At 37.6% G+C, this 23,553-nt stretch overlaps 1 protein-coding gene across 10 annotated transcripts in view; it reads right to left on the bottom strand.

Moving 5' to 3' along the window:
• Positions 1–21,818, bottom strand: part of MFF (mitochondrial fission factor) — a 29,000-nt gene extending 7,182 nt beyond the window's left edge. The window contains exons 1-9 of one of the 10 annotated variants that reach the window (XM_061386714.1): positions 21,637–21,818; positions 18,433–18,544; positions 17,473–17,648; positions 16,314–16,534; positions 15,119–15,288; positions 10,338–10,426; positions 7,493–7,567; positions 6,591–6,668; positions 2,783–2,941 (exon numbers count right to left, since the gene is read on the bottom strand). In XM_061386714.1, the coding sequence (XP_061242698.1) occupies positions 2,783–2,941; positions 6,591–6,668; positions 7,493–7,567; positions 10,338–10,426; positions 15,119–15,288; positions 16,314–16,534; positions 17,473–17,510 (830 nt within the window). In that variant the 5' untranslated portion in view covers positions 17,511–17,648; positions 18,433–18,544; positions 21,637–21,818. The remainder of the gene's footprint in view (positions 1–2,782; positions 2,942–6,590; positions 6,669–7,492; positions 7,568–10,337; positions 10,427–15,118; positions 15,289–16,313; positions 16,535–17,472; positions 17,649–18,432; positions 18,545–21,636) is intronic. The other 9 variants (XM_061386721.1, XM_061386740.1, XM_061386731.1 and 6 more) reach the window with 9 other exon arrangements.
• Positions 21,819–23,553: the final 1,735 nt, after the last annotated feature.

Genomic DNA, 23,553 nt, shown 5'->3' with positions numbered 1-23,553 from the left:
ATGTTTTGGTAAATTTTTTTTCTTCTACCTCAGTTTTCCAAATGCACAGCACTGACCTATGTAAGTAAACTTTTCTAATGTATACCTAGAATTTAACTTTGTTTTCACGTTGAACTTGGTTTTGGGTCATATAAGTTCTCAAGACGAGAAAACAAAAACAAAATACACAAACCTTTTAACAGTGACCCTCAGAGTATAAACTAAAAATAGTTCTTATGCCAAGCAACTGCAAAAATGCATTATTTTATGATAATAAAACAGGCAGAAAGGTTTTTTTCATTCTTTCTGTCAAACAGTTCTAACTTTATTAAATGTATCTAATGCTATGGCTTAAGACCAAAGATAAGACACTGCATTAGCATAACAGCCAGGAATAAAAAATAAGAAAGAAAGAAAAGATGTACAGAGCAAGAAACATAAAAGCACTTCAAACTTTATATGCAATATTATTTAATAGTCATGCAAGTAGAACATTATCCAAATTTCACATTCCTATTTCTTGTATCTGATAAGTCAAGCTAGACCGTTCTCCTAGTAGAAATAAAAACTAATTCGACATCTACAACTCTGATTAAATCTTGCATAACACTTAGATTAGTAAATACACTGGGGGAAAAAAAAAACCTTTCAAGTTGAAAGCAACCAATAATACTAATGATAATCCACTCTTCCAGGTTCTAAGGTATACATACAGGAGCAAAGAATTATTACCACAACTACTTTATGAATTTTTTAAAAATCTCACTTAAGTGAATAAGAAAAATACTTCCTTCCCAGAAAAGGGAATTTTAAAATTATCAATTTATTTCAATTAAAAAAAAAATCACTTAAAGCTCAAGATAATTTTTCATAAATAAAAGAATATAAAGCAAATTTTACAATTAATAAAATTCCTTATTTTATACTTTTGAATTTAAGGCAAAACTGTTCCATTATGGATTAAAAAAAAATCCAACTCTTTTTCCATACACTGCACTGAGCTGTGTGTATGCAGGGGGACGGATCTTTGTCATCTATATAGGATTTATAAAACATCTTTCCCATTCATATATTTTCACTATAATAGCATTTGATATAATAGAATTTGACCTAATAATCTAGCCTCTTCTAAGGACCTATTACAATTAAAAAGTTAAAGAGGATACCTGGTAAAGAATAAATCTATGTTAGGGAGGGAGAAGAAAACAGGCATTTGGAAATACTAGTCAAGTGCCAGATACTTTATATTCAATATCTTTTTAAGTATCTCTCATGACACTAAACAAAAAATTTGAGGCCATCTTTATATCTTAAAATAAAGACAGGGGAGGAAAGAAGAGTCCTCACAAGAATCCAGAAAACTAGGTAATATTAGTTTTAACAGATGAAGAAAACAAGGCCCAGAGAAGCTAGGCAATTTGTCCAAGGTCAGCATGTGGCTAATTACTCAGTGTGGTGGACCAAGAATAAATCCGATCCCTTTAATCCAAGCTTTTTGTTCTAAACCATGATGCTTCTTATAACCTAATATAGTCCTTGAAGCTTTAAAGAGTGTAAGAGGGACTCTAAACCCTCAGGGAGGGATATATATACACACATATATATATTCATAATATGTATATATATACACCCACACCTATACATGAATACATGTACACATAGATGCAATTTTGCCCCTGCCATGAGCTTTCTCTGTTACGCTCTTTCTAGCACGGCTTTAAGTCCCTGGGCCCACACGTATGGGAACTCTGGCAAGGGTCAGGAAGCCTAGTCCAGCGGAACGACGGGTGTTCATCAAGGATGGTGAAACACCTGGGGCTTGTGTGAGGCTCAAGAGCAGGTAATAAGCAAAGGCTGGTTCAGAGCAAGTCACGAGACATGTCAGTTCCAAAGGTAAGAATGGTTTACTGGAAAGCCCTGCTTAATTTATTGGGAATTCTTCAAAAAGTAAAGTTAACAGCCTAATAAAATGATTATGCAAATTCAAGCACTGACTCAACAGAGTTATTACTACATAAAATGTTTAGAGTGGAAGTGAAATTGACTGTACTTTCCTCACATTCTGCCAAAAAGCTCTCAAATTTCATCTTTTTAAAACACTATCTACTAATGAAGCAAGGAGAAAAAGGTATTTGAAATAATGGCAAAAAATTCATTTGAATGAACAATTCTAGGTATACTACTAGTGATTTTACCTGGAGACATTCAAAAGTGAGACACGCCATCCATACTGAGAACAATCAGTATTATTAATAAAAAGACAACAACACCTGGGATTTTTAGCACAGGCTTAGAAATCTCTAGTGAAGAGGAAAGGAAAAAAAAAAAAAAAAGCCCCAGCAGCTACACTGACTTCATCTTCTCAGATTTGCTTACTAATCCAACCACATTAGTATCATAAATGATTAAAGACTTACTAACAAAAATGAGTACAATTCAGCCCAACATCCCACACTGGATCCAAAAGTACCCCTCAGCATATCCAAAATGGAATCAAGTACTTAGAACAGCTCAGCAAGGTCTTGGGGGAAAAAAAAAATCTATATTTTCCATGATTAGATAGTTATTAACTGTATCCCACCCCTCCCGCCATACCTCGACTGAAGAGAAGCTAACAGAATCTTCTGAAATGTGAATTTTGGACAATAATTTCAAATTAAAAGAAAGCAAAGCAAGCTCTTTAAATCACTGCATCTGAGAAGGAGACAAAGGTGCAAACACAAAAGGAAGACACCACAGTCCACTAATAAGGAGCCAAAATATAATGCAGAAAAGTTGACAAGAGTCAGTGACGGCCAATCACCTGCGATTTTCATCCAGCACATCCAAGATCTGCTGGTAAGCCCTACGAGTGGAAGACTGGATAAGCGACAAAATGCCACGAGCAGAGGAAAGATTAGCTCCGTCTTCAGGTAACATACGGGGAGGGCAAACCCGAACCTGCGGTGGCGACGGTGTCACGCTGTTCACACAAGCACAGCAAACGAAGAGAAAAACACTCAAGTCAGATTTTTGTAAAACCCCAGCTCAACATTTTCCCAAAACACCCATATTTTAAAAATTGGCTTAGTTTTCTTGCCCATTTTCCCCACCCTTCATTTTCCCCCAAAAGAGTCAGGCCAAATAAGTTAATAAACATGTTAAATTGTTTCTGTGGTTTTTTTAAAACCCAGCTACCATGAAGCATCTGTAACTGCGTAGCTTTAAGCATCAAATTAAACAGACTGAATGTGAAAGGACAACTTTAAGAGGGAGGAGAACTACGGCAGAGCATCTGCAATCCCCGGCTCTGGAGAAACAGCGTTCTTAGTGTAAACCCGAGCCTCTAACAAACCACATGGCACTGCAGCTTACAGATGATCAGAAGAGTAAGATAGGGAATTTCAGGATACAGGTGTCAGGCAAAGTTTACATGCATAAAACGAAAGGGATTCCGTGAAAACGCCAATTTCAAATACTTCACAAAGACAATGAAGCAATTAGTTTATAACGAGTAAATTTAAAGATGAACCAAAGTTTCAGAAAGCTAACAAAAAGCATTTTGATTACTCAATTAAAGCATACGTTCCCTGGCTAAATGAACAATTCTGTGAATACACTGAAAAGGCAAGGATACTTCTTAAATTATCCAGATGTAGGTTAAATGATCATTTTTTGGTTTCTCAGTGACAACAATCTTGGTCATTCTTTTATGTGTGAGTTGAGACTTACAATGTCTTTGGTTCCACTTACAGTTTCTCCTAAAAGCTAAGCATGTTTCAATGAAGAGATTTTACAGTTCTAATCTGGATTCTTATTTTCAGAGAACTAATTTTAGAGCATGATCAGCAATATGAGGTATTTAACTGATCTAAGGACTTGGCATCCAATTTGTTACAATAAGATGTTTTGTTACAATAAGATGGGATGTGGGCTCAATAATTTTTCTCAGTGTCAGGGCAAGAACACCTTAGACTAAGCCTCATCCTTGCATATTATATACAAAAGAGTGAAGGTAGAGAAGATAGTGAACAATTGAAAGATAAAAGATTGTACTTTGATCCATGTAAGCTTTTCTTACTTAATATTTTTGGGAACCAAGAAATGAGTAGGATAATTTTTTAAAGGGTAACTATCATCTAATATCATTCCCAGAGTCCCAGAAAATTAAAAACAAAATCTTCTCCACAATTTTGTGAATAACTTTCCATGTCTTGATGATCCAAAGCAAAAAGTACAAAATACATGAAAACCATGTTTCCTAAAGACTACTTAAAGAGAGATTTAAGCCAAATATTGGCATACTGAGAAAATCTGTCAGGGCTGATTCACCATATGAATGAGGCCTCATGGTGTCAAGATAAATGTAAGTTTTCAGATGCAGACTCATGGATGGTCACCTGAAACATCTGTCCACAGACTAGGAATCTTCTGGAATACATATAGCTTATCAACAACAATAAATATCAACTGATCCATGGTACTCAGCAGAACCCCAACTGGCTATCCAAAAAGAGTAAAAGAAACAGTATATCTGGGACTCAAAGTCTAGGTACTAGGCTTGTACTCAACATTCTCTTCAGGCAGCATAGAGAATACCTGAAGTTTTTGCTCCTTCTAAGAAAACAGACTCAATTCATGTTAGAAAAGTGTGACCAGAGGCAGGAATAAAATGGCCAGTTCTTCATCAACATAAACAGGCATCCATCTGACACTATTCTTAACAGCAACACCATCATACCTAGCTAAACTGACTTAACCAAGTTTTAAAAGACTATTCAAGACAATACCTACTGACATAATTGAAGCTTTTGTCTTCATATTCTGGGGCTTAAACTGAACACTGCATATACCAATTTGAAATAGTATATAAATGAGCTACCTATATAAAGTCTATGCTGCTGCTGCTACGTCGATTCAATCGTGTCCGACTCTGCGACACCATAGATGGCAGCCCACTAGGCTCCTCTGTCCCTGGGATTCTCCAGACAAGAGTACTGGAGTGGGTTATATAAAGTCTATAATGATCACTACTTAGAATTATAATATTAGAGCAAAAATGCCAACAAAATGAATCCAAATCCATGAAAAAACTTTGATGGATTTTTGCCCATCAGAATTCAAAAGGAAAGAAGGCTTCCTTGGAGTAAACTCACTTTGTCAGAAATAAGCAATAGGAATTGTTTATTTAAATTCTAAAAGTACAAGTGTTTCCTGTCCATACATGAGAAATCAGGTCATCAAGCATAAATTATTTTCAGATTAACTGCAAAGCATTCTTCAGCTGGAATGCACAGAAGACTGAGTTTTAAAAAGTCTGTAAGATCACCTTCAATTTTAAGATTCTACGATCATAAAATTAGAATATGGTACTAAGTGGGAAAAAACCATACACAGTCCCCAATGGTAACTTAATAAGAAACATACTAATGTAGAAAGATAAAATTAAAATTAAGTCTTAATTAATGCTGCTGCTGCTGCTAAGTCGCTTCAGTCGTGTCCGGCTCTGTGAACCCACAGACGGCAGCCCACCAGGCTCCGCCATCCCTGGGATTCTCCAGGCAAGAACACTGGAGTGGATCGCCATTTCCTTCCCCAATGCATGAAAGTGGAAAGTGAAAGTGAAGTCGTTCAGTCATGTCTGACTCTTAGTGACACCATGGACTGCAGCCCACCAGGCTCCTCTGTCCAAGGGATTTTCCAGGCAAGAGTACTGGAGTGGGGTGCCATTGCCTTCTCCTCATTAATGCTAGTAAAGATATTTCATCAAAGGTTAACATCAAAAACATATTTGGATTTCAGGTTGTTTCCAAAAGAAAACTTTTTCTCAAAAGTTTCAAAGATTAGTTAAGAAACTTAACTTTTCATAAACAACGTTTCATAAACAGCAAAATCAGAGTAGGAAGTATTTCATACACTGATGACTAGTTTGGGCAGTATATGTACAGATTAAATGCCCTTAATGGTTAATCTATTTCTATCTACAGATGAACTGAATGATTAAATCATAAGACGACCATAGCTACACGAATTAGAAGAAAGAGTCTAGTAATTCTTTCTTTTCAAAGCTTTAAGCAGTCTTGCGAGTCTCTTTAAAAATATACAAATCTAAGAACAAAAAAAGAATAAGCCCCGTGTTAGTGATAGGCCTGATGCTACCTGGGATGCCCGGCACTGGGGGTAATAACCATGACAGGAAACAGTGCTTTCAGAGCTGAGTTTCATCTCTGCCCACCCACCTAAAGTGGAGTGACTTTGGTTTTTTTTTTTTGACACATGAATTCCTGTGAAAAATAAGTAAACATATTGCAAAGGCACTGAGATTATTCAAGCAAATGTTATAGTATTAGTGATTTAATAAAAATGCATGTTGATGACAAATTCATCCTAGTAATGTTACAAAATGGGAAAATCTCAGCTTTACCTTTTTCTTTTATACAAGTAAGGAAATTTTGAAGAATGTACTTATGTTTGTCATATTATTTCATTAGTAATAGCTCTCTCTCATGCCTATATGAACTTCTTACTATGCGAGTGTTGAATAAATAACACAAGCCAATGTTAGAACTCAAATTTAAATGAAAAGTGACTTGGCATAACTTTTATTATAATGTAAGTCCAAAGTAAAACACCTCTTTTTTCCACGGGTTTTCATAGGAATAGTGTTTCTCAAACTGCGAGGATAATCTCTTTGGTGAGGCTCCAGTTTACTATATTCCAAAAATATAGTAAAGGTAAAACAGTCAGAAAGGGAAGAAAAAATTTTCACTGAATCACAAATTTTGCACCATTTCTCTTGAAATTTTAAATACAGATAAAGGTTTAATTTCTTGCCACTAAGGTAATTTACTAGTTCTTAGAAGTATAATAAGAGAATCAGAATTAATAGAGAAATCACTGGTTGTCAGAACGGTTTCTGGTCCTTGAGAACTAAACTGGCTATTGAATCTCATACCACATGCCAAAGTGCCCCCTCCCCTTAAGAGGCCACTCATTCCCATCCCGTGCTGTATCACACACACAGAAAGAGTGGGTTTAATGATCTCAAAATATTATTCCAAAGCTTAATTTTAATATATGGAATTAAAAAAAAAAACTTAAATGACTTATTATACTTAAGACTCCTTTTCGCCTTCTGAGTGAAAATAAACATGAAAAGATAGTGTGTTAAAATTTTTTAAAGATTGAAACCACTGAATCTGGTTGAACTGAATCCACAGAGAACTCATATGCCAACCAAAGCAAAATAAAGGAACTAGAAAGGATTTTTGGTATGAATTATTCCATTCTACTTTCACCATTATACTGCAAATCATACATAACTTCCTTAGTTGATCTAGCTTTTTTTTTTTTTTTTAATAAAGTGTTTGATAACAGCTTGAGAAATCCTGAAACAGAGATACTTAAAAGCCAAACAGTAAGAGAATTAGGGCAGTACATGCCAATTACCTGGTGAAGTATTAGTGTCACATAAGCCTGCAAAATTAAAACAACTCCTAATTGTGAAAAGCAGAGCAGACAGATAAAATCTTACGTGTACTCCGGTGTAGAAATCGGTGCCTGGAACCTTGAAATTTTATTTCTTGGGGCAGAATCTGATCTGTGCCACCTTAAATAATAATTATGCTTCTTTTACATATTCAGCTTTTATAACACAAAGAAAAAAGCTAAATACGAATCTGCTGATCATTTTCATGTCAATAATAAGCCCTATTATCTCTTTGAAAGTAAGGGAGAGAACAAGGCCAGCACTCCTGCTCTTATACTCCTATGGACTTCTATTCCTAAATCCAAGGAATAAAATAAGGTGGAGGCAGGCAAACGTTCATGCACAATGACACATAATCAGATCACATCACAGAGAAAAGGCTGAAGTAGGTAAAGACAGGAAGAGTCCAATAATTACTTTGGTAGAGGTAAAATACAGCTGACCCATGTTAATAGTTTCTTCCTTACCGTATTACCAGCATTAAATACATAATTTGCTCATTATATAAAAATTTGAAAGTTTATCAAACGTAGATTCTTAAAGATGAATACAATTATAAATAATAAAATTAATAACAGCAGCAGAAGAAAGGGCAAGGTCACACTATCAACAAAAAGACGGTTAAGTATCTTACCATGGTAACATACATAACTACCAAAACAAAAAGTATGGTTAAGGAAGGTAAGCATTCTATTGCAAAAAACTGTATAGTTAAATATTCATGCTATTTTTACAACCAAAAAGTAAAACATGAGATTCTGTTTTATTAAACATCTAGAATAGCAGACCCCAACCTTTTTGGCACCAAAGATTGGCTTCATGGAACACTTTTTCCACAGACAGAGGGGCAGAGGCGGGATGTTTCAGGATGATGCAAGCACATCACATTTACTGTGCACTTTATTTCTGTTTGTGGCAATCTCAGGACATTCTTCCTGATGCTAGAGTTAGTGTTTGTGCTCCCATGAGAATCTAACGTCATCACTGATCTGACAGCAGGTGGAGCTCAGGCTGTAATGTGACTGACGGGAAGTGGCTGTAAATACAGAAGAAGCTTTGCAGGCTTGCTCACTTACTGCTGTGTGGCCTGGTTCCTAACAGGCCACGGACAAGTACTGGTTTGTGGCCTGGGAACTGGGGTAGAAAATGCCTTTCAAGGGACTTAAAGAAACAAATAATTCAAATATTAGCTAACTTTGTTCATCTTTTCTGAGGAACTTTCATCACTGGTAACTGCAAAAATATCTATGAACTAGTCATTTACTCTAACTCATGCTTCACAAGGCTGGTTTTTATATATTATAGAGCAGAGCAGTTTCCTTTCTTGTCAACTGAACTTAGCTATCAGTAATATATACTGTGCGAGGGAAAAAAGTGATGCTATAGTAAAATAGTCCTATTTTTATTTCATTATGGGAAATTTCAAAGTAATCATGGACCTAAATAAAAAGCAATATCTTTATATAACAGGAAAGTTAATTAGAAACTTTTGGTGCCCTAAAAAGTATTACAAATAGAAAATAACAAAAGCCCTTAGGTTTATGTTTAATCATTCTGAGAGGGTTCTAAATATCAAGAAGCTACCTTCACCATAAATTAGGTAGTCTTTTCACCATTTGTGTAACATATTTTAACATAGTCTAGAAAAAGGAATTCCATGGATTGGCGATCACTGCTAGCCATGGACCTGCAGGAAAACATACAATTATCGCAAAAAATTTCGTTATTAAAAATGGTTGAATCTTTCAGATAAGCCTTCCCTGAAGGAGACATATATTCTTTCAAACTTTCTATCTTCCTATATTATGCTTCAGAATAATTATAACTACTTTAGGAAGCATTTCAAGATTCTCCAAGAAATGAAAACAGTTACAGTTCTCCTTTGCACCTAATGCAAAAAAAGAGAGACTCAATCCCCATCAAAGTCCCTTCTGTGTCCCTATATTCTTTAGTCAAGCCCAAGTTAAAACTTCATATGGTTTAATACAAATGGCATAATTGTATTGTATGCTATTTTCCATGTAAATTTAAATGTCTTGCTTTTTATCTAGGTTTGCAAGCTGTAAGGGACATTATCACCTCCTGATTCTTTATTCGTTCCCAGAGAAATTAACGTGATGCCTGACATCAAATCAGGTTCATGATAAATGAGCATATGAAAGTTGAAAATTTAATGAGGAAGAAACAGTAATTTATATAATTTAAATCACCAATGGCTTTGAAACTTAAAAAATTCTGACCAGTTTTTAAAGGGATATTTTATTTTAAAAACCAATCAATTTTAATAAAACAACAAAAATGACTTGTCCAATTTAAAACATCTAATGGTAGGGGTAGTTTTTAAGACCAGGGTATGATAATGTAACCAAATGAGAAAGAAAGGTTTACACAAATAGTCCTTTAAACAATGTACTTAAATTTTTAGAAAAAGAAAAGGGTCTAAGAATTCTGTGACTCAGTAGGAAGAGAGCTAAAAAAATAATCCTGGAAAGCAAAAAAAAAATGCCATTTGCTTATGCTATATTCTTTACCATGGCTCATTAGAAGCAGAGCGGCTAGTCCTTTTACAATCTAATCACAAATTAAGTAACCTGAAAATGAAGATGTTTCCTTAACAAAGTGTTTATGCTTTATTTTCTTTCCCCAAATTTAAGGTTATAAAGAGTACTACAAAAATATAAAACTGATGTAAATGTATTACATAATAAACTGCAAACACTATTACAAGTAAATGACTTTTTTCTTCAGGTTCTTAGGTATAAAACATAACACTTCATCCTTTTTTTCTTTCTAAATATTTGAGAGTAAGTAAATCATTTAGAAAAGGATGGGACAGGCAGTGTATAGAGACAGCTATGAATGAGATACAATGCTTAGTGGTTCTACTCACATGGAGTCAGTTTTGACCAGCTGTCCATTTTGGCGAACAGCATTTTCACTCATAGAACGTTCTCTTTTTAGCCTGCCAACTGCACGGATCTGTTAGGCACAAAGAAAGGGAAAGGAATGGAAAATATTCTTAGTAGTCTAGTAGTTGCTTAGCATCAAAAGGACCTTAATCTAAGGCTACTCACAAAATTAAAAAATAACACAACCATGAATTGCTACTCGGTGTGTGTATTATATGCAGGGCATGTTAAGGAAAAAACCTCTACTTACTATAATGCAGATAAACTGGGGAATGTTTATTTTCTTTATGAAAATAGTGACTTCTAGTTGCTTTTTTAAGTCTCAATCTTACCTGGTACAATTATTAATATTTTTATTTATTATAATTATGCAATATACTTACATTCAGTTCAGTTCAGTCCCATCTGACTCTTTGCGACCCCATGAACCACAGCACGCCAGGCCTCTCTGTCCATCACCAACCCCCAGAGTTTACCCAAACTCATGTCCATTGAGTCGGTGATGCCATCCAACCATCTCATCCTCTGTCATCCCCTTTTCCTCCTGCCCTCAATCTTTCCCAGCATCAATACTTGCATTACTTAACGAACAATTCACAACAGCTTTTAAAGGCACTTACACTATAGGAAATGGGATAGATTTGTAAATATTACAAATAAGGCTTCTGAGGTTAAAATAAATTCAGATTAGTTTAGATATTTGAATGGAGAAGGCAATGGCACCCCACTCCAGTATTCTTGCCTGGCAAATCCCATGGATGAAGGAGCCTGGTAGGCTGCAGTCCATGGGGTTGCTGGGAGTCGGACACGACTGAGCGACTTCACTTTCACTTTTCACTTTCATGCATTGGAGAAGGAAATGGCAACCCACTCCGGTGTTCTTGCCTGGAGAATCCCAGGGACGGGGGAGCCTGGTGAGCTGCCGTCTGTGGGTTCGCACAGAGTCGGACACGACTGAAGCGACTTAGCAGTAGCAATTTGAAAACTAAAAAAAACTCACATGCTTAAATGTTTTAGTATTCTAGAAATAGTTACAATCTTCCACCTTACATGCTCTTCGTACAAAATGTTATTGGTCTCTTTCCATTAAATAGATGGAATTAAAGGATGAATCTATGTTTCCTTCCCTTGAAATTAGATGGGCTAGTGACTGCTACAGAGATGATAAATGTGACTTCTGAGGTTAAGTTAGAAACAACACTAAGGCTTCTGCTTTTTTCCCCTTTCATTGTTTGGAACAACAGCACCAAGACCCAAGCGGCCAGACAGAAAGGCTATGTGTGGTTATACCAGCCAGTAATCCTGGCTGAGGTCTACACAATAGCTAGTTATCAACTGACCTATGAGTGAGTAAGCCTTCGATGACTGCAGCCTCAAGCTGTTGAGTCATCCTGAGCCTTTGAGACTTCCTAGCCTAGGCCCAGATAATATACAACAGAAACAAGCTTTCCCCACTATGCTTGATGCAAACATCTCACCGACAAAATCCATGAAAAAAATAAGCAATTTCTATTTCAAGCCACTAACTTTAGGATGGTTTAATGGGCAGCAGGAGATAACTGGGGCTTCCCTGGTGGCTTAGACAGTAAAGAGTCTGCCTGGAATGCGGGAGCCCAGGTTCAATCCTTGGTTTGGGAAGATCCCCCTGGAGAAGACAATGGCAACCTACTCCAGTATTTTGCCTGGAGAATTCCATCGACAGAGGAGCTTGGCAAGCTACAGTCCATGGGGGTCACAAAGAGTCGGACAGGACTGAGTGACTAATAGACACACACACACAGGAGATAACTGAAACACTGGTAATCACGAACTTTTCTGCTTAAAAAAAAAATTTTTTTTTTTTACTGGAAATACCTCTGGCAACTTAATGGTTTAAAAAAAAATAGATTTTATTGTAAATGACAACTGGTATGTGAACCAACAGACTTGAAGATTAACATTCTCAAAAATGCAAACCCAGTATCTATTAATGCTCTTAAAAAAGACCTGGGAATAGATCACCAGGGTATAAGCACCATCAGAGCAGAAAACAATCCTGTATTTCATGCCAACAAAACTTAAAATCATACTAAGCGGCGCATAACTTCAAAGCGTGGTTTAAATTTGGTTATGATTATGAACCACTTACCCATCTGAACAAAAGAAAAAAAAAAACCAAACAGAAAAGGAGTTGGCTTGGAGCCTACTGCAAGAGTTCTTTACAGTTAAACCAAAAGTCAAAATTACTTGAAAGCATTTATATATAAAAACTAATCTTGGACAAATCAATGTCCATGAGGTCTTTGTTTACTAGTTCTGCAGATTTATTCAGATCTTATCTCTCCCTCAAGAATCTGCTCAGATGCCTTAATATTTTCCCCTATAATGGTCCGTTTTATTTCATATAATTTTTAAAAGTTACACTCTATTTATAGTTATTACAGAATGCCGCCTATATTCCATGTTGTACAACACATCCTGGTAGCCTGTCTTACACCCAATAGTTTGTACCCCCGACTCCCCAATTCTTAATGCCGACCCCTCCACTAATAACTGCTAGTTGGTTCTCCATATCTGTGTCTGCTTCTTTTCTGTTACGGTCACTCGCTTGTTGCGTGTTTTAGATTCCACATATAAGTAATATCATATAGTATTTGTCCTTCTCTGACTTATTTCATTTAGCGTAATATCCTTCAAGTCCATCCATGCTGTTGTAAATGGCAAAATTTCATGTTTTATGGTTGAGTAGTGTTCCACTGTATTTGTGTGTGTCTCTGTGTGTATCTCACGTTTTCTTTATCCATTCATCTGTTGATAAGACACTTATTTCCATATTTTCTGCCAGAAGATGCTAACTTTCATAACAGTGATATTTGTACCTACTGATCTTTTAACATCAATTAGAACCATGTGCTAAACATACTATACATATTATTACACCGAATTCTCTCAATAATCTTATGTACTTGGCATTATTCTCTTCTTTATTTTAGAGATGAGCCTTGCTTTGGAACAGTTAAACAACTAGATGAAAGTTATGTGGTTAGTAAGCAGCAAAGTAGGCCCTCAAAATTAAGACATTCTCAGGCTCAGTTTTTCGCTTCAGTGCTATACACTTTGGACATTTATCACATTTGACTAAATATCATAATTATTGCAGGAGTAAACCCCACACAGGCTTAGAATCTAGGTCTACTGAGGGAAATCTTGGTAAAAAATTTTCTATCACTCATCCTTAATCATTCAGAAAAAAGGGGGTGATTTACAAAAACATAAGTGCCACTTATTTATTATTTTAAAATAAAATATAAAATAGTCATTCACGACAATGCTCAGCTTGTTTTCAGGCTGGTTATCCACACCAAGCAGTGTCTAAAACAGTGGGATCATGAAGCTAGGAAGGCAAATAAAACTAAATGAATATCAAAGGGAGGGTTTCTCTTCTGGCAGAATCCTCATTCCAAGACAGTACTATTCACAGCCGTAGAGGTCCTTCCCTCACTCAGACCACTGTGAAGGAAGCGTGTCTCACTGTCCTGTCTTACCCAAAAGCTTAAAAGATGTCTGTTAAATATAGTCCTGCTGCATTTACCTCAGTGCCTTTTCATCATGTGAAGATTCAAAGTCAGTACTTTTCATCAAGCAAATATGTGGAATGTCTAAACTGGCACCTGTATTATCTGAGTCACCTCAGCACAAACTTCCAGCCTAGGAAAAGGCTATACCTAGTACTGGGAAACTGCACTCCTGTAGATTATGTGCATGATTTACCCTCTTAGGAAGGACTATATGAAAGATGAAAGACAAAGGCAGTTTCATTACCAATAAAAACTTATCTTCGCATATTGTCTTTTATTAGAATCACGACAACATAACAATTTAGGAATTTTAATGAAAAAATGGCAACTACAGAAATCACAGCAAAGGAGTTTTACAAGACTGGCCCTAAATCAACAGCAAAGGCAAAATCTGAACTTCGCTACTAACATCTTAGTAAGTCCATACACTGCCATACTGAGATCAAAAGGGCTAGTAACCTTACATAACACGGTAACTAACTCAGTAGAAACTTCGGAGCAAGCAAGAGAATAGGTAGTGTCAAGGGGATAAAAAGAGCTTTCGCCAACTGCCAGACAGCTCTTATAACAAAGTGATGTGTTAATTTTTTCCCATGCTAAAATTCCCCAAATTTTCTGTATTGCTTAAAGTGACTCCTACCCATAAAAGCTCTTCCTTCAAGACCCAATGAATGTTAATGCCTTCCAAAAAATTGTCATTTTCCTGAAATATGATATTTAAATAAAAAAAAAAGCACAGTATCATATTTTGAGTATTTATAAACCAGAATTTATAGCAATCAATGGTTCATGCAGAAGGATATTATTACATATTGCTAATGACATGATTTATAGGCTCTTGATGCCTCTTTCCGGAGAAGGCAATGGCACCCCACTCTGGTACTCTTGCCTGGAAAAATCCCATGGATGGAGGAGCCTGGTAGGCTGCAGTCTATGGGGTTGCTAAGAGTCGGGCATGACTGAGCAACTTCACTTTCACTTTTCACTTTCGTGCATTGGAGAAGGAAATGGCAACCCACTCCAGTACTCTTGCCTGGAGAATTCCAGGGACAGAGTGGCCTAGTGGGCTGCCATCTATGGGGTTGCAGAGTCGGACATGACTGAAGTGACTCAGCAGCAGCAGCAGCAGCAGCAGATGCCTCTTTCACTTTTGCTGTTGTCTATGTTATTTCAAATTCAGATACTGTTAAAACTCTAGTACTTACTTCTTCATTTTGAGGGGTTGGAGCAGGTCTTTCTAAATCCAGAAAATCTAGTGGTCTTTCACTCAGCGTAAGCACACGAGGTGGTGTTTTTAGAGCCAGAGGCTTAAAGGGAGTTGACTGTATAAGGTCAAGATCTGCCGGTCTTGAAAATGGAATGTCTTCATTATTTCCTGAGAGTAAAAACAATAAAGAGGAGGGAGGTTTTTAAAAAGATACTGGTTTTATTCAAATGTATTTGCCACTACACACCCACCAGGAATAGCTAAAATTAAAAAGGCTAACAATACAAAGTGCTGGCAAGGATGCGGAGCAAATGGAGCACTCATATGTCACTGATGGGAACATAGCAGGGTACAACCAATTTCAAAAATAGTTTGACAGCTGTTCATAATATAATGTGATCTAGCAACTCATTCCTAAGAGATATGAAAACACGTGTCTTCATAGCAGCTTTATTCTTAATAGCACTAAAAAAGGAACAACTCAAATGTTCACCAACAAGTGAATATATAAACTAATTGTGGTATATCCACAGTATTAGAAATAAAATGGAAGAACAATCAATATAAGCAATAATATTGAAGACTCTCAAAAACCTAACACTAAGCAAAAGAAGCCAGACCCAAGAGTATATAATATAGTGTTATCATTCTATTCATACAAAATTCTGGGAAAGATAAATCTGATCTCTGGTTATAAAAAGGAGATCATGGTTGCCAGAAATTGAGGGGTAAGAACTGAATAAAAAACTGTTCAGGGTGGGATAATGAAACGTTCTATATCTGGACTGTGGTAGAGTTACATAGGAGTATACTTTTGTCAAAAATCATCAGGCTATCCACTTTAAAATTACACACATTTTATGTACGTAAATAATACTTCAATAATTATTTGAACTATTAACAAATACTATTTGAAATTTCAGACTATGGTAATTAATAAACTTTTTGAAGAAAATGTAAAGTTGCATTTCTCAACCCCTTTCCTGTGTGCTCAGTCGCTTAGTTGTATCCAACTCTTTGCAACTCCATGGACTACAGCCCATCAGGGTCCTCTGTCCACGGAATTTTCCAGGCAACAATACTGGAGTGGGCCCCAATCCTTTTTCTAAATATTTTGAAAAGTTCCAAAAGTTTTCATAAAAACATGTAATATAAAGGTTTATCAGACAACTTTATAAACAAATATAAAATACCTGCTACCACAATTCTCTCTGGAACTTGCATAATCACACTAGCGTTTGAAACTCCTTCTTGAAATCCTTGTTCCAGGTCAGCATTTGGTGGTGCTACCTTTAATTTTTCTGGGACCCTCATTCGCTGACTAATACCTTCGGTGTATTCCATTTCATACTGAATTCGACTAATTTCCGCCATCTCAGCAGCAGTGGGAGAAGGAAAGGCCGCCCCACTCACTCTGCGGGCAAAAAATTTACAGACGGGGTGAGTGAGTGCTAAAATGCCCGTCTTCTCTATGCAGTGAAGTTAGAAGACAATACCTTTAGAAAGAGCACAAGAAGACTTCTCGTTTGTGAGTACTGAACACATACAAAGGAAAAATGCAAGACTGAAGAAAACGCTTTTCTCAACATAATACCTTCCCACTTAGTTGAAGTTGCACCTTGAGTTTATTACTTAGGAGCAGATTTTTAAAATTTGTGTATAACTACAACATGAATATGCACACAGATACACTCTCCTCCTCCTCACTGCATGAACAGATAGGCATGCTGCTTATAACTAAAAACCGCCGAAAATAAAACTCAAATAGAAATTTCCTAGTGAATTATTTGAAGGGAAGCTGCTAGGACTTTATAAAAATGAAATTAGAAACTGCTATCATGCATGGAAAAAATAAAACTTTTTAATGATGAAAATCAGATTCAGAAGGTAAATAATGTTAATTCTCAATTTACTAAAAAAGAAGCAACCCCCCTGAGTTTCACAAAATACAAATTAAAACGTCTCTTACTGAATGTATACCTGATGACTGAGATGAAATTTTGAAAATCAAATAAAGAATATACATTAATAAAGCCTTAATGTATGCATTCGTTTTGAGGGACCATAGTGTGAAAGGTTCACACTATTCATCATTTGTACTGAATATATTTGCATGTATATTTAAAAAAACATGACATGCCTTCAAAGGGAAAGGCAAAACATATGCACTGCAAAATCTTCTAAATTAGAGAAGCATCCATGCTCCAAGGAAAAGCAGCAGAAAGGAAGTTGCCCGAGATAAAAAAAAAATTGATCACGATGTAAAAGATGATTAGCCTGTGGGCAATCAGCTTTAAAGCCACTATGTCTCAAGCCTATAATACCAGCTCAACTGAATAAAATGTCACTGACCTTCCTAGTGATGTGTCATTGCTTGTTCTTTTACTCATTTTTAATACAGTAAATACACGTCTATAAAAGCTATTAAAATACTGCTACCCTGGAGTTGTTTACTTTACACAACAATTCCCCTACAGATCTGAACTTTTTTGGAGGTGTACATAACAACACGGACACTGCTTTTCCAGCTGTAAAAAAGAAAGAATAAAAATCAGTATTTCAACAATTCATTTCATATGAAAACTACGAATCAAAGTAAATATCTACTTAAAATTATTTTTGGATTTCAACCAAAACCAATGTTCAAATCTCTCATAAAAAGAGTTCTTTACCTCAAAAATCACAAGGGCCATTTTAAGCATACTCACTATACTATGATTTTGCAAACAGGGTCAAGAAAAGTTAAACAAACATATATACAAATGTGAAGTCAGATTAGAAGAAAACATTTTGTCACAAAATTCCTCTTAAGTATTATATTCTGAAGGGGGGGGGGGATCCTTTTCTTTTTTAGACTGAGTACAAATGAAGAAATCACAAAGATAATGTAAAAGGCAGAAAAATGTATTTGCAGTAACTTAATATTTGATGTATAAGTAATGATTTCTTTAAAAGCAAATAACTTTGAAAACTAAATTACACTAAGTTTTCAGTGAAAGATATTATACTTAAGTCAAGGTCAATAAAAATTAAAGACAATAAAAAAATCAAGGAGTATAAATTTAAGTCACAGTGGGGACATTTCCTAAACTCCATGTCAGAGACATATCACACATCTCAAACTCCACGTCACTGACATGCTTTGGAGAGATCTTAGAGGCTGGTTAAGGGGCTACACCCTGACAATTGGTTAATTATGACTGCTAACTTGCACCTTTTATTCTTTACCAAAACGTGTGAATTTTAAGGATATGGCATGCAGATGGTTTAAAGACTAACACAACAGACCCAAAAGAGATAATTTTTACTCACAAATGTGTACCAATTACTGCTTGCTGTTCGGCATTATCTGCTTCTGTGCTTCATATTAAATCCATTAACTTGCCTCAGTATGCACGTGCTGGATTTAGAGCCACTTTTGTCCCTGGGGGAGAAAAAACAGGAGCTGACTGAAAAACTAGATGATACTGACATCAGAGATTCATTGCTGGAAATCCTCTGCATGATGAAAGCCACTAAAGATGCATAGCCTTACATTAAAAAAACCACTAAAATAAATAAAGAAAAAATGAACAAACTTACCACCAATTTTAGGCCTGGAGACAGAACCCTACAACCATTCACTAGTTAATACAAGATAAAAGACTACTGTTTCTGATTTGAATTAGAAAAACTTAGCTGACAAAATATACATATGTTTAACAGAATCTTAATACTTAGGTGTATATGTAAGTGTATATATACACACACAAATTAAGGAGAAACAAATGCACTGGCGAAATTTTCATCCAGCTACTTTCATTCAGTATTTAATTTCATTCATAACTTTAATTCAGTATTTAATTTGAACCAGTAACACATGCACACGGTACAAAGTACACAAGAACATACAGAACAATAAAGTGTCCCACTGATCCCATGCTATATAACAACTCAGGTCCCCAGAGGTAACCTCTTATCAATTTCTGTGCATCATTCTAAATAAGAAATGAGATAGCCTTCTTATACTTACATGTACCTGAAGCACAGTAAAAGCTTGTATTTGGAAATAACACTGAAAGAGACACTTCAAAAGGAGTACAGCCTTAAGACATTATGAACTGAAATTTTATAATAATAAACAAGGGATGCAAATTGCTAGAACAGTATCTCCCCAAAATGTGCTGTTCTCTTCACTCCATTCACTACATTTCAGCCTTCATATTAACTTTCCACTACTACATAACATGGGTCTCAACATTTCATTCTACAGCAACATCTTTGTTTACAAGACTTTCTGAGTTTGTAAAGTATCATGGATTTAAATCACCAAAGATGGACACTGAAAAGACAACTTCTAGAAAAAGCCAAATTCTCCTGTAGCCAATCTTAGCTACTTACAAGGTAGATTAAACTTTCCTACTAAGATTTAACATTGTACTGTTTTAATTACTGGCTTTTCTGCTTAAGCAAATTTGATCAAAATCTCATTTTTTCCCCTCTCTCTCTCTCATTAGACTATGACATTTTTGGTAGTATCTTTTGGCAAAAAAGAAAATAAACTTCTCATCTGGAGTTAAGACATTAACTCCAGTTTTGTCACTTACAATCTACTAGGTACATGAGTCTCTGTGATATAACTAAAGAGACAAAATCCTTTAATGTACACATACAAAAACAGGTAAAACGTAACTCTTAAAAAAAACCCTCACCCGCAAACCACCTAGAATCAAGTCACATCCAGTATCCTGTGACAGAAAGTGTCCCCAACTTGGGCACATAATGAATCAAGCTTTATGTTCTCATTTTCTGTATTAGAATGCTGGGATCGAAAGACACAGCCCAGGAAGTCACAGAAAGAACTTGGGTCAAATTGATTGTGGTTACAAAGATTTCTATAATTCCCCAAATACCAAAAAAAAAAAAAAAAAAAAAAGCCAGGTTGTTTGTCACTTATTGTGTGGACCTAGTTCAAGGCTTTTATACTGATCACCCTATTTCAGTTCTCTTTTCAAGCAACTATACTTAAAAAGAATACGTCTGCAACGTGGGAGACCTGGGTTCGATTCCTGGGTTGGGAAGATCCCCTGGCGAAGGGAAAGGCTACCCACTCCAGTATTCTGGCCTGGACAATTCCATGGACTGTATAGTCCATGGGGTCGCAAAGAATTGGACATGACTGACTTTCACACTTAAATAATGGGTGTATAAGAAAATCACAGCGTAGTAACCCAGGATTCATTTTTATTTTTAAAGAAAAGTCACTGAAAAGTTGGAAAAATACGAGTTAACGAATTTTAAAATAAGGCTATCAATCCACAGGAAACAAGTTTCAACACCAAAAGGAAGACAGTAACCACTAAACTTTGTAATCATAAAATGAGGTAGCCCTATCAGACAGGAAGGGATAGAAAACACAATTTCCTTTGGGAAAAAAAACTAAAGAGCAAAACCAACTCACAAGTGCTTGCAACCAAAAAGAAAAAGATAGCAGGTCCTACACACAATTTAATTACACGGGCAGAGACTCCAAGGTACAACAAAATCGTTCTAATTCTCTCCGAATCTATTTTCCTAAGGGTTTTTCCTTTGGGATCTCATTAGGTGATGTAATCAACACCGAAAGAAATGTTTTTTCCATCTAAACACTTAAGATCCTTCAGTTAAAGTCCCTCTGTGGGGTGAGAGGCCTGTATACAACTGGTTCTACATTTGAAACAAAGGCGCTAAGGCTTTTTATCTTCTGCAACTAAAAGACGCCACCACTTTTGAAAGGGTTCTCGTCCCTCGAGAATGCCCCTAGTAAGAGGCAGCCCGTGGTTTTCTTCTACCGCAGAAGGGGAACTCGTCCTGCAGACGAAGAAGGTCACACGCTGACGGAAGGGGAATCCGCGCTTTCTCCAGTTTCCAGCTCCTGGAAGGAAACCCTGGAGCATCTCCCGACATCCACACCTGCAGCAAGGATGCTTCCTGATCGGCGCGACCAGGGGCCTCCCCGGGGCGCCTGGGCTTCCAACAAGGCTTTTCTTCTCCAACACGTCCCGCCTCCCCACACACACAAAGTAAAAGAAAAACAAACCAAAAACGACTTTCAAAGAGACAGGTGTCGGGTTCAAGGTCATACGGGAAGGTACCAGGACCTTGGCTGGGAACATGACAGGAGACTACCACTCAAGCCTCGCTTGAAGCTCAGGTCGCCCTTAGGGTTTCCCACGCCAGAAACTTATCTTCTACATGGAAAACTCAATTTTTCGACCTAACGAAGGCACAGAACTAAAGCGGGCAAGGTTAGCCCCAGAACGATTGCAGCAGGGTGCGCTGCTCTCCCGTGCTTTCCTCAGACACTAAAGGGGGGAGCAACGCCCCGAGAAGGAGGAAAGGTCAGGGTTGAAGCGGGGAGGCCCCTGGGGAAGGCCAAGACCGCACCATGGACCGGCCCAGCCGGTCGCTCCATAGCCGGAGGATACCGGCCACAGCGCTAGGCCCCGCATCCGGCTCGGGCCGCGGATCCCGGGTCGGGAAGACGTCAGCACTCACCCCTGGGCCCGCTGGAGGGTCCCCGGCGAGGGCCGCCGCCCGCCGGCTCCCGGGGTGCTCGGGTGGGCGGTCTCAGAGGCCGTTGGCCGAGCGCACGGAGGCGCCCGGGCAAATCACCGGCCGGAGACGCCCGCAGCGGGCGGGGAGAGAGAGAGACGCGAGAACGCCCGGGACTGGTCCCTTCCGGGAGCTGTAGTTGAGACAGGTTCGTGGTCATGTGACGCAAGGAAGGGCGGACGTAAGACCCACGTAGAGGAGCGCGGCTGTACGACGGCGCTTCCGCGACATCTTTGTTGTGGGCAAAGTGCGCCCACCGCATCTCGTGTTTAAAAGGTAAACCTTCGGTAGCTAGTTAAATAATTAGTTTTCAGGACTGTCCGCATCAAAATCAGAACTGGTGTGAGGCCTAATAATCTGCATATTTCGCCCGCTCTGCAAGTGGTTCTTAAACACTATACTCCAATTTTGACGATTTTTCAAGCCCTCTGTGTCTTCCTTAACAGTGATCCCTACCCTGACCTGCTTTACTAACCCTTAAAGGTAAGGATCTCGGGAAAGAAGTTAGGTTTAACAGTAGTTAGAAGCCCTGTTTAGTTTCCAAGATCTGTTTGCTGTCTAACCATTTAAAGTGAAAGTGAAGTCGCTCAGTCGTGTCCGACTCTTTGGGACCCCATGGATTGTGTAGCCCGCCAGGCTCCTCCATCCATGGGATTTTTCAGGCAAGAATACTGGAGTGGGCTGCCGTTTCCTTCTCCAGGGGATCTTCCCCACCCAGGAATCCAACGGGGTCTCCTGCACTGCAGGCAGACAACCACATAACCACTAACTTTCTAGGAGAAAGTCAATACCTTGTTCGTCAACACTGGGCGGACTGAAGCCAATTCAAGGAATACATTTGTATTCTTCGATGTTAACAGCTAAAGACATACGCATGAGTATGTACTTCTCTAGAACCTAAAGATACTCTAGAGATGTTCAGTCCAGTTCAGTCACTCAGTTGTGTCCGACTCTTTTCGACCCCATGGACTGCAGCATGCCAGCCTTCCCTGTCTATCACCAACTCTCAGAGTTTGCTCAAACTCATGTCCATCAAGTTGGTGATGCCATCCAACCATCTCATCCTCTGTGGTTCCCTTGTCTTCCTGCCTTCAATCTTTCCAGCATCAGGGTCTTTTCAAATGAGTCAGTTCCTCACATCAGGTGGCCCAAGTATTGGAGTTTCAGCTTCACCATCCATTCATATATTCATTCCAATGAATATTCAGGACTGATTTTCTTTAGGATGGACTGGTTGGCTCTCCTTGCAGTCCAAGGGACTCGCAAGAGTCTTCTCCAACATCACAGTTCAAAAGCATCAATTCTTCGGAGCTCAGCTTTCTTTATGAGAGATGTCCAACTCTCACATCCATACATGACTACTGGGAAAACCATAGCTTTGACTAGACAGACCTTCATTGGCAAAGTAATGTCTCTGCTTTTTAATATGCTGTCCAGGTTGTTCATAGCTTTTCTTCCAAGGAGCAAGCGTTTTTTAATTTCATGACTGCAGTCACCATCGGCAGTGATTTTGAAGCCCCCCAAGATAAAGTCTGCTACTGTTTCTACTGTTTCCCCATCTATTTGTCATGAAGTGATGGGACGGGATGCCATGATCTTAGTTTTCTGAATGTTGAATGTTGATAACATCTAGAGATGTTACCATTCTTTAAAACAACTTAGGAAGTCCTCTGAGAATTTCCTTCTTGGGCCCATTTTTAATACTGACAAATCATCCTTTAAGTGCAGATGATCTTAGGAATGATCATCTATTCCAGGCCAACCTTTTGGGGGAATTTAGAGGCCAAGCTAAATAAGCTATGACCAAAACCTTTAGAAATGAGGGTCTTGCTGCTCCACTACTATCTTTCTACTTTTTAG

Source organism: Bos javanicus, chromosome 2 (assembly GCF_032452875.1).
Source record: "Bos javanicus breed banteng chromosome 2, ARS-OSU_banteng_1.0, whole genome shotgun sequence".
Taxonomy (NCBI): domain Eukaryota; kingdom Metazoa; phylum Chordata; class Mammalia; order Artiodactyla; family Bovidae; genus Bos; species Bos javanicus.
The sequence above is the reverse complement of the archived record's forward strand: the minus strand, read 5'-3'. Positions and strand labels throughout refer to the sequence as shown.